This window comes from Myodes glareolus, chromosome 10 (genome assembly GCF_982192425.1).
Source record: "Myodes glareolus chromosome 10, mMyoGla1.1, whole genome shotgun sequence".
Taxonomy (NCBI): domain Eukaryota; kingdom Metazoa; phylum Chordata; class Mammalia; order Rodentia; family Cricetidae; genus Myodes; species Myodes glareolus.
The window spans coordinates 27,908,703-27,923,089 of NC_142035.1; the positions used below are offsets into that span (position 1 = coordinate 27,908,703).

At 48.9% G+C, this 14,387-nt stretch overlaps 1 protein-coding gene across 3 annotated transcripts in view; it reads left to right on the forward strand.

Annotated features, from left to right (window-relative positions):
• Ninl (ninein like) overlaps window positions 1–14,067 on the forward strand; it is a 68,729-nt gene extending 54,662 nt beyond the window's left edge. For 2 of the 3 annotated variants that reach the window (XM_085697254.2, XM_085697255.2), the window contains exons 17-24: window positions 1,423–2,508; window positions 5,738–5,842; window positions 6,244–6,313; window positions 8,161–8,319; window positions 9,021–9,134; window positions 10,037–10,213; window positions 10,853–10,966; window positions 13,249–14,067. In XM_085697254.2, the coding sequence (XP_085553380.2) occupies window positions 1,423–2,508; window positions 5,738–5,842; window positions 6,244–6,313; window positions 8,161–8,319; window positions 9,021–9,134; window positions 10,037–10,213; window positions 10,853–10,966; window positions 13,249–13,440 (2,017 nt within the window). In that variant the 3' untranslated portion in view covers window positions 13,441–14,067. The remainder of the gene's footprint in view (window positions 1–1,422; window positions 2,509–5,737; window positions 5,843–6,243; window positions 6,314–8,160; window positions 8,320–9,020; window positions 9,135–10,036; window positions 10,214–10,852; window positions 10,967–13,248) is intronic. The other variant, XM_048453256.3, reaches the window with a different exon arrangement.
• The last annotated feature ends 320 nt before the right edge of the window (window positions 14,068–14,387 follow it).

Genomic DNA, 14,387 nt, shown 5'->3' on the forward strand with positions numbered 1-14,387 from the left:
CTCACTTCAAATGATTCAATCAAGGTAATCGCTCACACATGTACCCAGTTGCTTGGGTTTTAGTTAATTCCAAATGTAGCAAAGTTGACAACCAATATTAGCCATCAGAGCAGTAGCGAAAGAAAAATCCAGAAGCCCCTCTAAATAGACAGTTAATGTGGATTAGTGAGAAAAGTCACTTGGAAAACCTGAATGTGGTGGGTTACATTGTGTCAGTTACCTGAGAAGGGTCACCTGCCCTCTGTTCCCTGAGGCCAACTTGGTAGAGTCAGTGCTTAGCTACGGGGGACACACAGCTAGTGTACGTACGTTGTTACCCCACAAAAATGGCCCTTCCTACCTCCTGGCCTGGCCACCCTCATGTTGGGAGCCAGAGCCTCCCACTGGCTAGACTGAGCAGATGGTTCAGTTGGTGTCATCTTGTTGGATCCAGATGTTGCCGACAAAGGGACGCATTCCTGCCATTCTGTTGACAGCTGCAACTCAGGCGCCTGGCGTGGCGTCAGTTCCCATACAGGTGGGCACGCTCCTTGGTGGACGGAATTGAGAGTAGCCAGAAAACATAGGGTGTGAAGGGGAGAGAATCAGCCCTTCTCCCTCCCTTTGGGGATGATAGCAGCGAGACACTCGGGGCCACTAGAGACCTGAGGGCACTGACTGTGGCCCTCCTGACGGGCAGAAGCAGCCATCTTTAAGTCACATACTCCCCCAAATCCTAAGCTATCTCCTCTTCAATATGAGCTGCTTTGGGGCCTGGTATGGTACCTAAAGGCTGGGGCATGGGAGCCCTCTTTCTTGCAGCATCCAGGGTGTCCCAGGCTCCTCCTCCCTGGGGAGCTGCGCAGCTGGGCATCTGGTAGCTTGTCCGTGGAGGTGGAGCCACAGCTGGTGCAGCTGTACTTATGCCTCCTGCCAGGGTACACAGCATGCCTCACCAAGCTGGCCGTTTCTGTCTAGCCCTTACCTCACTCCCACATTCTCCCCACTCTGTCTAGGCTCAGGAAACCCCAGGCCAAACTGCTTATAGGGTTTTTTTTTTTCAAGGGGATTTTTGAGTGGGAGTCAATTTTATCTGTCTCACTAACCCCTGGGACCAGCGCTGCCCAGTAGCACTTGGTGCAAGGCCTCCAGCCACAGCTGACTAAGCACTTGCAGTGTGGCCAAGGACAAGAATTTTAATTCTACCTAATAGTAACCCCATTATCTTTAAGCTGTCTGACATGGTGAATGATTCTGTGGTTGTAGACTCCACAAAGGACTCCAGGGAAGGAACTAGGCATCCCAACACGAAGTAGTCTACAGAAAGGAGGGAGGGGCTAGTTAGGCACTTAGAGCAGGAATTCCTGTGACTTTTTCTTCTATGAGTGGAAAGGCCTAGGATTCAGCTGGCAGAACCTGAAGTACCTGGCTGTGTTTCTGCAGGAGAGAGGCAGAAGAAGAGCTGAACCAGAAGCTGTCGTGGCTGGAAGCCCAGCACGCGGCCTGCTGCGAGAGTCTGTCCCTGCAGCATCAGTGTGAGAAGGACCAACTGCTGCAGGCACACCTGCAGCGAGTGAAGGACCTGGCTGCTCAGCTTGCCCTGGAGAAGGGCTGGAGGGAGGAGCGGGAACAGGAGGTCCTGGCCCACTGTCGGAGGCAGCAGTTACAGCTGCAGGCTGTGATGAGCAAGGAGCAGGCGCGCATCTGCCGGTCATTCACCCTGGAGAAGGAGAAGCTGGAACAAACCTACAGGGATCAGGTGGACGGACTTGTGCAGGAGGCAGATGCACTCCGTGCTCTCCTGCAGAACGGAACCACTGTGGTGAGTGGCCAGCAGGAGAGGACACCCAGCTCCATGTCCTTGGGTCCAGACAGCAGACAGCAGCCACCCGCTCAGCAAGCTGTCAGCCCTGATGGACGGACAGGAGCACCAGCAGAAGAATGGCCTGGCCAAGGGAGAGCTAAGGGGAGTGAACTTCCTGGCCAGCCTTGTAGTATTGTTGCCATGCCAAGCCCAGCCCCTACCCTAGTGTCCAGAAGATCCCCGGAGAGCCTGGGTGTCAGAGACAACCATCAAGGTCCACTCAGTTCTGAGGAGGGAGCTGTTCCAAAAGAGCCAGAGTCTCCTGCCAAGGCCTTAACAGGCCAGGGCCAGAAGCTGTCCTTACCTACTCAGCTCCAAATGTTGGAGCCAAGATTGGACCCAACTGCTCTGGACAGGAATCCAGCCCCTGTTGGGGTTCAGGGACAGGTTTCAGAGGAGCCAACTGGGGATGCTGAGGGTGTCCAACCGACTTGGCTCCATTTCACTGGAGAAGCTTCCAGGGTGATGCCCTCACTGCACTTCTCTGAGCTCCCAGATCCACAAGAGGCCAAGTTCAAGCACCTTGCCACCATTGGGGAAACGGAGGCCAGGGTGACATCAGTGATGTCGGAGAGTGAGATGAATGATGTGAAGACCAAGCTTCTGCAGCTGGAAGACGTTGTCCGGGCTCTTGAAAGGGATGCAGATTCCAGAGAGAATTACAGGTTTGTCACTCCTGGTCATAAAATGCACACAAACCCTCAGACTTGTCCCTAGTGACCGCTGTACAGTTTCCCCCAATTTCTAGCTCTTGGTTGCCAATGTGGCTGTGTGATTCCTCTTATTTGTGTGGGAATCACAAGCCCACTTCTGTCTCCTGGCTCTTCTGATCCCTGGGTGTCAGCAAGTGGGCCACAAGAGGAAGGGTAGGCCTCCCTGAGGCAACCCAGCTGACTCTAGTGTCCCCACATCATAAGAGTTTTGGAGGTTTCATGTAAGTTGTGGGTCGTCTGTGAACCCTCGTCCCTCTGAGTTTAAGAGAAGCAGGGGTTTGGGGCTGCAGCATGCCTCTGTGCCAGCCTCTGTGATGAAAGTGAATCAGCAGGCTGCTGTGTTGGTTGGTGGGTAGCAACCAATGAGGCTTCTATGGAATGGGCCCCTGGGCTGTAGTGCTTTGGGTGACTTCAACACTGTCAGAGATCTGGGGTATTCACTGCTACAGGGCTGGAAGTACTGCTATAGCCGATGTCATTGGTATACCATCTGTAGGAAAGTGGCTGAGAGAAGTAGATGGGTACCAATTCCATCACAGATGCCAGGATCCTGGGAAGGCTTGCCTAAGCTATAGGCCATGGTTGGCTCCTTCTCTAGTAGTGGAGGAGATGTTTGCAGGCACATGATGGTGGGCCATATATGTTTCTCTTTACTCCCACCAACCCTCATTCCTCACACTGAGGAGGTATCTGTCTCTATAGAGGCAGGTCATTAGAGGAAGCCCAGGTTCACAGTGACACACAGTAGGCACATGGGTGTGTTCCAGGATTGTGTGTGTGTGGTCACATATGAATGATACAACCATTTTCAATAAAAGGTGAACTCCTGCTCATTGGGGGAATAGCTTGCAGTTGCTTTCATTCTGGGGGAAAATGTGGGGTTTAGATATGGCACAGTGACATAGCATGTACTTAGCATGTGTGAGGCCCTGTGTTCTATACCCAGCACCAAATTATATATATATATATAAAGCAGAATTTTAGACATGCAAATGTCACTGTATAAACAACTTAAGAAAGTAGACATGGCTTCCTTTCAGCAGGAAATATTATCTTCCAAGAATTCATCAAAATAAAAACCCAGTGGGAAGAGGAAAGGTACCAATATATTTCTCTAGGCCTTTAAAAAAGCACAGAGTTGTTCCTTTGGCCACACATATAAGAATCCATGAGAAGGACAATACTGTAGATATCTAATGTACTGTTCAAGAAGGAATACCTCAGGGCTGGAGAGATGGCTCAGTGGTTAAAAGCATTGCCTGCTCTTCCGGAGGTTCTGAGTTCAATTCCCGCAACCACATGGTGGCTCACAACCATCTGTAATGAGGTCTGGTGCCCTCTTCTGGCCTGCAGACATACACACAGAATAGTGTATACATAATAAATAAATAAATATTTAAAAAAAGAAGAAGAAGGAATACCCCATAAATGTTAGCGTGGTTGGGCAGGAAGAGTCAGTCTGCAAATGTTACCCAGCATGCTGCCGGCACCGCTGTAAACACGCGAGTTAAGGGCAAGAGCCTTGTCGAGAGCATTAGTGTACACTTTGAGCATATTAGTTGTCCTGTGAGAGCTGAGAGTGGAGGAAAGTGGTCAGATAAAGAAGGACGCCGAAGGGAAAGGAGGCTGGGTTCAGCTGCAGAACCAGCCTGCTCCACCCAAGAAACTCGCTTAGTGGAAATGAAAGGAGCCTGCCCTGCTCGAACCCAGCCCCTGTGAATTCATGGTCGGGGAGCAGGAGTCGTGAGGTGGACCATGTATATTCCCTCTAGCCTCATCAGCCTCACTTCAGCACACTGCTCTAGAGACAGGCTGGAGGTCATCCGAGGGGCTCTGGGCTGGTGGCACTGAGGAGGCCCCTGAGCTGTCTCTCCAGCCCCATTAACAAATTTTTATTATATTATATAATAATATAATATATATAATATTATATATAATATTATATTATAATAATATTATATATAATATTATATTAAATAATATATATAATAATATATATTATAGCATTAACAAAAATGTCAGCTTTTATTTGCTGACATTCTCCTATGCAGAGTTATAGGAGGAGCGAGAGATGGGGAGGAGAGGGAGAGGGGTGCCCGCCTAAATAGTAAAAAGTTTTCTTAATAAAATTGAAGTTGGGCAATGGTAGCGCACACCTTTAATTCCAGCACTTAAGAGGCAGAGGCAAGAGGATCTCTGAGTTCGAAGCCAGCGTGGTCTACAGAGTGAGTTCCAGGACAGACTGGACTACACAGAGAAATCCTATCTCGAAAAAACAATAAATAAATAACACTGATATGTATTTCTCCCTTAAATATGTAAAGAAAAAAAAAAACAGACCAATCCCAGATAGTCTGATGGGCTAGAAGCCTGGCACCCTCCAGGCCGACCACATTGTACCCAAAGGACTCTTTACTTCCTGCAGATGTCTGTAGGGTTTTTTCCACACCTTTGCCTCCTAAGCAAGTATATTGTCTTGAGTACCCTGACTTCTGATATTTCTAGTGTCTGAGGTTCCTGGGGGATCTGATTATGGTTCGGCTTGTTTCCGCTGTCATTCCTGGTGGCCTTTGCACATGTCTGTTAATCTGTGTGTTCATATTTACTTGAGGTTAACCTCAAGGAATCTTGAGAGCCTCAGTGGAGGCTGCTTTTGGCTGTATTGCCCGTGCAGAGAAGTGGGACAAAGTGAGATACCTGAGACGGGCTGGACTTCCTTCTGTGCCCCAGCTGTGCGGGTGCCCACAGTATGGCTTCTCTGTCCTGCTGGCCGTGCTGCCGGCACAGACACTGCGCCCTGGGCCAGCCGAGCTTCATGAGGCACCCTGCTTGCTCGCAGCTTCAGTTCAGCTTCCATTTTTGTTCGGTTTGGTGCCCTTGGAGTATGGCCTCTGTGAAGAAGGCATACAGCACGTGGGACTTGGCTCTTCACTGGCCCTAGGTGTCTGCAGGGTCCGGGTGCTGAGTGCATGGAGGAGGTGTGGGTGTGGCTCAAAGGACCTGGCCCTTGGAGAGTACACCCCAGCGCTTGCTCCCCTGGAGACAGGATGCCTCCTGCTGGTCTCCTCCAGGGAGAGGACGCAGCCTGCAGTGTTCAGCACTCCCACCTATGCGCCGGCTGCGAGCCTGTGTCCAGCTTGCCCCTTCCAGGTCTCACTGGCTTCCTCCACTGTGACCACAGGACTGAGTTTCAGAGGCTTTCTGAAGAAAACTTGGTGTTGAGAAGTGACCTGGGGAGGATTCAGCTGGAACTGGAAACTTCAGAGAGCAGAAATGAAACACAGAGGTAAGGTGGGCATCATGGTTCCCAGACCTGTGTTCCGCAGCCTGATGGTGCTCCCGAGTGAGCTGAGGAGGGGCAGGGTGGTTGGGGACGACTCCGGCTGCTGTCTGTGGGTCAGCAGAGCCTAGACAAGTCCAGTATGTGTACAAGCTGCCACTTGCCTGGCATCCCACCCACAGCTCAGGACATAGCATATGTTAGCCCTGCAGAAATGTCCCACATGGCACTTGAGGAAGGGCTGGGGCTGCCAGTGTTTGGAGGGGAGCAGGGCCTAGCACAGCCTGGCGGTGGCCCACTGTGCTCTTCTCCAGTCTTTACTACCTACTGCAAGTCAGTGAGTCAGAGCTGGAAGCAGAGCTGAGCCCAGGCTGTGAAGTGATATTTTTAATCTGCTTCTTCAACAGGGAGGAGATTGAGGTTTTAAAGAAAGACAAGGAACAGGCCTGCTTTGACCTGGAAGAGCTCGGCACACAGGTTGGGTACTGACCGGCATGAGTGGTGTCACCTCCCTTTCGTAGTGTCTTGAAATAATTTCTCTCTAATGAAAGGGGAGTAGAGAAAATTTTCCCCTACAAGATCCAGTTGCAGCTGACCCCAGCTCTTCTCATCAGGCCACTGGCGAGGATCCGAAGCCCTTCCCTAGGTTGGCAGCTATCCACACTGTTAGCAGTCATGTGTGCCATCCCAGTCTCCTTCAGTCTCTACATGGTAGTCCGTCCGTGAGTACCTGTGTCCTCACCTCCTCTCATAAGGACTCCAGTATCACCTCAGTTCATCTTTAAAGTGCTTTTCTCCAAGTTTAGACAACATTCTGGGGTGCCGGGGTTAGGATTTCAAGATTTGAATTTTGGGGAGGACATGCCTCAGCCCTTAATAATGTCACAGCCAAGGCACGATACCAACAGACTCTTTTAGATCCTCCAGTTTTTATACCTGCTCTCATTGGTTGCTTATGCATTGGATCCTATATAATTGTATCAACTGGGTAGACCCCTATGTTCTTCACAGACATGTGATTGGTGTTTCTATTAGGGATACCTATTACCACTTAGTTGCCATGCCAACTTTCCCACCTGGCAACCCCAATCTTCTCTCCCTTCCAGAAATGTCATTTCAAAGTGTAATGTAAGTGGAACTATACCAAGTGTGGCCTTTGGGGTTGTCTTTCTGTCACACATCAGCATTCCCTGGTGAGTCTGAGGGACTCTATGCAGCTGCAGTTTCTCAGTATCGCACTGTCTGCTTCCTGTGTGTGTGTTCTTCTGAGCTGTGTCATGACACTGTGCTCTTAAATACTTCAGCAGGTCTCTCCCCAACAAGCGCATCTTTTACTAATTTAATTTAATATTACTGAAGAGAGTTAACTGAACTAGCTCACATGCTTCAGTGATCCAAACACCACACAGTAAGCAGCTGACATATGGGGCATAAGTCAGTCACGTTGTCTTGTCTGTAGGGTGAAGGGATTATAAATGAGCTGGGCACATCTCTGATGATGTACCTTGATCAGCACCATCAGAGATGTAGCTGAGAAGACTGGACAACTGAGGTGATCAGTAGCACCCTTACTGCGCATGTCTGTGGTCGTGGTGCTTCTCCGTGGGGCCAGGTTCTGGGAGGATCTTGTGGACACTTCTTCCCGCGGATCCCATGGAGACTCATGGAAGCACAGGGTGGCTCCCTCTCTGGGCACGTGTTCAGTCACAGGGCAGACAAGGACTCAGAAGCCACTGCTAGAGACAGAAATGGAAATATGGTCTGCAATGACATATTAGCTCTATTGACCCAGAATGCCTGCTTTCCCCCTTGCACTGGCTTTTGGAAGAGACTTTTCTCACAGGCTGTCCCTATACTGTATCTGTTAGCTGCGTCTTCAGGGGGCCGTGCTGTTTGGTCCTATGTTACCTGTTTGACTTACAGACCAGAAGAATGATAAAGACTAGAAGACATCAGAAAGGTAGTTTGGCGGCTGTAGCACATAATGGCCTCTGGTGGCCTGGGCCGTCTCCTCTTACAGAACAGAGTAGGGTTTCTAGTTCTCATCTCCTGCCACTGAGGCTGGACCATCCCTGCCTTCTGAGTACAAGTACAGCCTCTGCCCACTTGCCCAGCTTCTTTGACAACTCAAAATGTCTCCAGGAGCTGCCAGATGCCCATAGGGAGAAAAGTCACCCCTGGTTGGGAAACTCTAGAATGATCTGAACTGAGCTGCTGTTTAAAAGCACTTACATACATATATACATACATACATACATGCATGCATATATATATATATATATATATATATATATATATATATGTTTTAACTCTTTTTGCTGTAGACTCAGAAATACAAGGATGAATTGTCACAGCTCAACTGCAGGATCCTTCAGCTGGAAGGGGACACGTCTGCCCTCCATACCCAGAAGGAAGAAAATCGCGTTGCCATCGAACTGTTGATGCAGAAGCTGGAGGAGGCAAGGTGCCGAGAGGAGCAGCAGGTCAGGGGCCAGACTGTACCTGGGAAGTGGTTGGAAGGACGGCCTACTGGGTGGTGGAGGCCAAGGAGGTAGGTGGGTACCCCAGTAGTGAAGTAAAGGGCAAGCCCTGGAGAAGTGGGGCAGCCTGAGCAGCTTTGGTAAAGTCACCAGGATGTAGAAAGGGGAACAGACTGTGCTACTGCAGGTGGCAGGAGAGCAAATGGTGGGGTTCTCCGGCTTTCTCAGAGTAGAATAAATAGCAAGAGCCCGCGAGTACCCCTGTATGTTGGCTTTATAAGTTTGCTTGTGAATAGTGTACCTAAAAGCATTATGGATTTAGCTGGAAGTGTTTTTATTGGTGTCCTGTTTATAATAGAAACAGGACCAGAATCAATTTTGAGCGTCAGCAGTAGCTGAGTGAGTGAAAGATGCCAAGTCCTCAAACAGCAGTGTTTGGGAACGATCCAGGTTCCTTAAGGCGGAGCGCACTGCAGGATGCTGTGTGCTTTCTGTTACGAGCTCACAGGAGAGGTGCGCTTGAATAGAAGAGAGTAAAGAAATGAGGTGTGGGCCTCAGCCTCTCAGGGTCATGGAAGATAAAAATTTGGCATTTTTTTTCTTATCCATAACTTTCTGGTTTCTGTGTTTCTGGTTTCTTTCAGGCTCTGCTTATAATTATGAAAATGTATTTTTTTTCTTGTTGTTGTTGTTTTTACAAACAGGGTGTCCAAATCCAAAACCTTGAAGTTGAACTTGAATGTGTAACTGAGGAGTGCCAGGGCTTACGACTGTCACACGCAGAGATGACAGAAAGCCTCAAAGAGAGTCAAGGCCAGGTGGGTAGGTGAGGTGATCGGAAGCACTTGGTCCGGTCCTAGGCTATGCGTCATATCAGCAGTAGGCTGACAGTTGCCATGACTCATCCAGCCCAAAGATGTTATTGGGCCAGCCAGGTGCTCCACAGCTGACCAGGAACTCAGCAGGCTCGGAGGCATCTCCATTTCGTAGTAACATGGACAGATAATCAAACAGGATCTCTGATGGAACTAGCGTGCCCACTCCTGTCTCTGGGGTCTCGGAGGCAGCCAGTTCTTTTGAGCTGTCAAGGATGTTCTGTGATAAGACATCCAGCATCAAACTCATTGAACTTGTGTTTCAGTCTTACCTTTGTTTGATTGAAGGAGTTGGCTAAATTATGCATTGTTTAATAGCAGACACTGCTCATAGCCATGCTGAGTTCTGTGGCTCTGGTCCCCTGGGTATAGGACCTTATGCTGCAGTCCTTTTGGGGACAGATTCCAATCCTGTCCCCAAAGTCCTCAATGCCTTGTGTATTAATCACACTCCAGGACCTGAGCCATAGCCAAGTCTCAGAACTGAGAATTCCCTCTGCCGTGTGAGGAAACCAGGTGGGGCTCACATGGCTTATGCCTCACTCTGGTCACGTGAAGTAGGCTGTGATGGACAGTGAATGGAACAGAACCTGATCCAGCAGCAAGGACCAGAGCTGTTGTTCTGAGGGTTCTAGACACAGTCTTTCCCTACCGTATTGCATGGAGACGCTGTGGCTAGCGAGAACTTGGCTCTGAGTCCCTGAGGGCTGCCGTACACACAGGCAGGTCCTACAACTCAGGTCACCTCTCTGGGGTGACCCTAACAGAGAATATAACACTAACACTTTGACTTTGTCTGGTAATGACTCTGCAGTCATCAGTCATGCCAAAACTTGTCCTCCTAGCTGCACAGTGTCCAGCTGACGCTGGAGGCTGCACAGTCCCAGCATGGCCGGATTGTCCAATGCCTGCAGGAGCAGATGGGTCACTTGGTTCCTGGAGCTCACGTAGCCGAGCTACAGCACCAGCTCGACCTTGAGGAGGAGGCAGGGAGACAACTAAACGCACTGCAGGTGAGTGAGGTATGCCACTTCAGGCTGGCTGCTTGGGAAAGGAAGACAAGGACGCTGGAACAGCATGGGACATGTAATAGATGCTGACGGTAGACCAGGGTCTTAGTTAAAGTCTAGGAAGCCAACCAACCCAGAGACCCCTCTAGTCAGGGTCCATAGGTCCTCCCAAACCCAGTGTGTCTTCAAGTCACACCATCATAGTCGGTCATCACTGGTGAAGAGTGACGGCATTATGGAAGCTCGTTTGGTACTGGTCACATTCTGAGCACAGTGTAGTCTGCAGTGTCTCCCTGAACTAGCGAAAAAGGTGGTTACTATAGCCTGTGGGGACATTGCTGATATCGGCACTGGTAGCCCATCGTCCCTGTCATGCTCAGATTTGTGCATTTAGTTGTTTTTCCCTTAAAAAACAACCCGCGGGGCTCAAGAGATGGTCAGAGCTTGAGAATGCTGGCTGCTCTTCCAGAGGTCCTGAGTTCAATTCCCAGTAACCACACGATGGCTCATGACCACCTATAATGAGATCTGGTGCCCTCTTCTGGCATGCAGGCATACATGTAGGTGCAACACTCTGTACAATCTTTAAAAAAAAACCAAAAACAGAAGCACTGTTTATGAGTACAACACTGGTGTGTAACTTCTGTGCAGGAAGAATACAAGCAGCAACTGAAGGCCAAGGAGGACCAAGTGGAGGATGTTGAGGCTCGGCTACGCAATGTGGAGTGGCTGCTACAGGAGAAGGTGGAGGAACTTCGAGAACAGGTGAGTACCGCCTCTTACTCTTCTTCCATAGACACCCCTCCCCATGGCTCAACAAGATTCTGCTTCCAGAACCTGAAGGTCCATGAAGGGTTCATTCAGAACCACAGGCAGAAAGTGCATAGTTTTTCTTTAGTAATTACTAATTCAGGAGAAAAAATTAATGACATCTTGAAATTTGCAGGCAAATGGATGGAGCCAGAAAACATCATTTTGAGTGAGGTAACCCAGACCCAGAAAGACAGTTACCATATGTACTCACTCATAAGTGGTTTTTAAACATATAAAAGCAAAGAAAACCAGCCTACAAACCACAATCCCAGAGAACCTAGACAACAATGAGGACCCTAAGAGAGACATACATGGATCTTATCTACATGGGAAGTAGAAAAAGACAAGATCTCCTGAGTAAATTTGGAGCATGGGGACCTTGGGGGAGGGTTGAAGGGTAGGGAAGAGGCAGGGAGGGGAGCAGAAAAATGTAGAACTCAACAAAAATCAACAACAACATAAAAACTTAAAAAGCAATTGAAGAAGGCCTCAGACTTCAACCTCTGGCCCCCATGATTATGTGCACACATCAACAGACACACCCAAACACACCCACACACACACCTAGACTCAAAGTTCTGCTGATGGAATTCCCTTCCTTTGCCTTGCTCCCCATTACATAATTCTGAGCCCTTCTGCCTCCTTGTCATGGATGTCACATGTCAAGCATATGGGCTTGTTTGTGTCTTTCTATGGTGTCAGAACTGATTAGATTAATCATAAATTCACAAGCTGCTGTATCCATGTCCTTGGCTAGGCTACAGTTTGACAAGTACTTCTGGTTTCCCATGGTAACTGCCCACTGGCAATCCTAGGTTCTTTGATTCCGGTCTTAACTAATATTAACCATCATACCACACATCATATTTCACAATAATCTACAGTCATATAGGCCACAGGATAAAAGAACAGTTCAGAGTGTGCAGTGTTCAGGGGGTGACCCGCAGTTGAAGATGGGGCTGATATAGGTATTCAGAAGATCCTTCAAGGAGTCCAGGCACAGAGCTGGACACTGCAACTCTGTTGGGTCCAGATAGATTCAGGTCCAGGTGGAGGCCAAAGGTCAGCTTGGGGTAGCTAAGTGTCACATGCAAGAAAACTACACTTGCACCGGAACCTGGGAAAGAGGCAGAAGTCCTTCACTGTGGAGGTTTTCCTGAGGGACCTCATGACTAGAAGTGTGCCTGCCACATGCAAGTCCTGCTCTACCCTCCCTTTAGTCTCAGGTGGTGTGGCTGGTGAACTGACATGCCTGGTGTTTCTGGCTTGATCTGGTGACACCATTTCAGTCGGCACCTCCTGGTGTGCCGCAGATGGCTTCTCTGTTTGAGTAAACAGGGCATAGCCATCCTGTTCTTGCCACTTACATTCCAAACACAGTAATTCCAGGCAAGGCTGTTGCTTTTTAACACGGAGCCATCCACAGCTGGGCACAGTCTGAAAGCTGCCACTCACTCACGAGTAAGCGAGGGCAAGCCCAACCTGTTCTCACTTCTGCTCTAAGTCTCTCCGCCATAGCTCTCCCAGGCACCCGCCAGCCACAGGGCCTTTGTGCATATCCTTTGCTCTGCTTGCAGGGCTCATGCCCAGCTCTAAGTTTTTGACTCTATTGTCTCTGTCCTTAGAGAGGCCGTACCCTGCTCACTCCACTCACAGTGGCACACACTGCTCTGGCTCCTTTGCACCCTTGTTCGTCTGCCTTCATTGTTACTGTGCTCTGCCACAGAACTGGTGTTGTCCATGTGGCTCATGGAGCCCAGTGCTCAGATCTCTGTGTCTGTGTGTCTTAAACAAGGACACAGCAAGGGCCACTGCCCGCAGCTGCCTGTTTCCATCACTGAAGTCTGCCCAGTCTCCCTGTACATAGTAACTGACTCACACACCTGGTTATCATGGCGGCTGTAGCGATTCGGTGTGTCCTGGGTAGTATCACCACGGCAGAGCACATAGACATGAACCAAGTTTTCTGGAGAATTGAAGATTTCAATCTGCACTGAATAGCGGGGTTTTTTATTTCGTGCAAAGATAGTCATAACCTTGTCTTAAGTTTTCTCCACATAGTTCTGCAGATTCTCACTTTCCTCCCTTATATAGGGAGCAGAAATTGTCATTGTATCCAGTATGTGTGTCAGAGCTCAAGAACACTACGGGTAGGACTGGAGCCGGGGATGAGGGGCAGGCTGGCCTAGCAGCCTGCAGCAGTTCACAGAAAAGTGTGACTTTCCCCTGTCTAGTTGGAGAAGAACACCAGATCTGATCTGCTGCTCAAGGAACTGTATGTGGAAAACGCCCACCTCATGAAAGCTGTTCAGCTCACAGAAGAGAAGCAGCGAGGTGCTGAGAGGAAAAACTGCGTCTTGGAAGAAAAAATTCGAGCTCTCAACAAACTGATCAGTAAGATGGCACCAGCGTCACTTTCTGTGTAGAAGCTGCTGATTCCTAGAGTTCACGTGAAGGAATGTCTTTTCAAATAATTCTACTCTGATGCCATAATTTTCTATGGCTCACTAGCCACACTCCCTGGACACGTAAGGACTGGCTCCTGTTTACCCTACAAGCATTCGATGACTGTCTCCTCCGTGCCAGGTGCTGGGGGAGTGAGTCTCGGGTAACGTCCTGGGTTATGTCCTCAGGTTTGAGCCTCTTGAAAGACTCAGGCTCTCAGCAGAGAGCAACAGAGAGAAAGTGGCTGAGTATTTGAGTGCTGTGCTTTGGGCTGGAAGACTGAAGTGCAGAATCAGGTGCTCTCCATGTGGGTCAGTACACCCCCAGGAAGAGGTGGTCCCCAGCAGTCCTCTGCTGCTCCTGGAGGTGGGAGGGAGGAGGCATCGGAGGCGGTGCGCTCAGGGATAGCAGTGTTCGTTGTGCAAGTGCAATCTCATTACAGAAATGTTGTCCCACTGGAAACTGTACATATATTTTTAAGGGTATAGTTTTATAACTGAGATGCCTAAATTATGACCATTTGGTTTACCAGAGTATTCTACTGTGATATGAAAAGTTACTGTATTTTCAATAACTTCTTTTCTATTAAAATTGATTTAACTCTTTAAGTTTTTTAAAGTCTTAAAGTATTTCACACATAAGTAAATAGCTTTTTAAGAGTCACTGGGGTTAGGAACAATGCTCAGTGGACAAAGTGCTTGATATGCAAGCCTGAGGACAGAGTTTGGATCTTCCAATAAAAACACAAGCAGGGATCGATAGGTGTGGTGGTGCATGTCTTTAATCCAGTGGTTCTCAACTTGTGGGTCGCAACCCCTTTGGGGATCACATATCACATATCCTGCATATCAGATATTTATATCGATTCATAACAGTAGCAAAATTACAGTTATAAAGTAGCTATAAAATAATGTTATGGTTGTGGGTC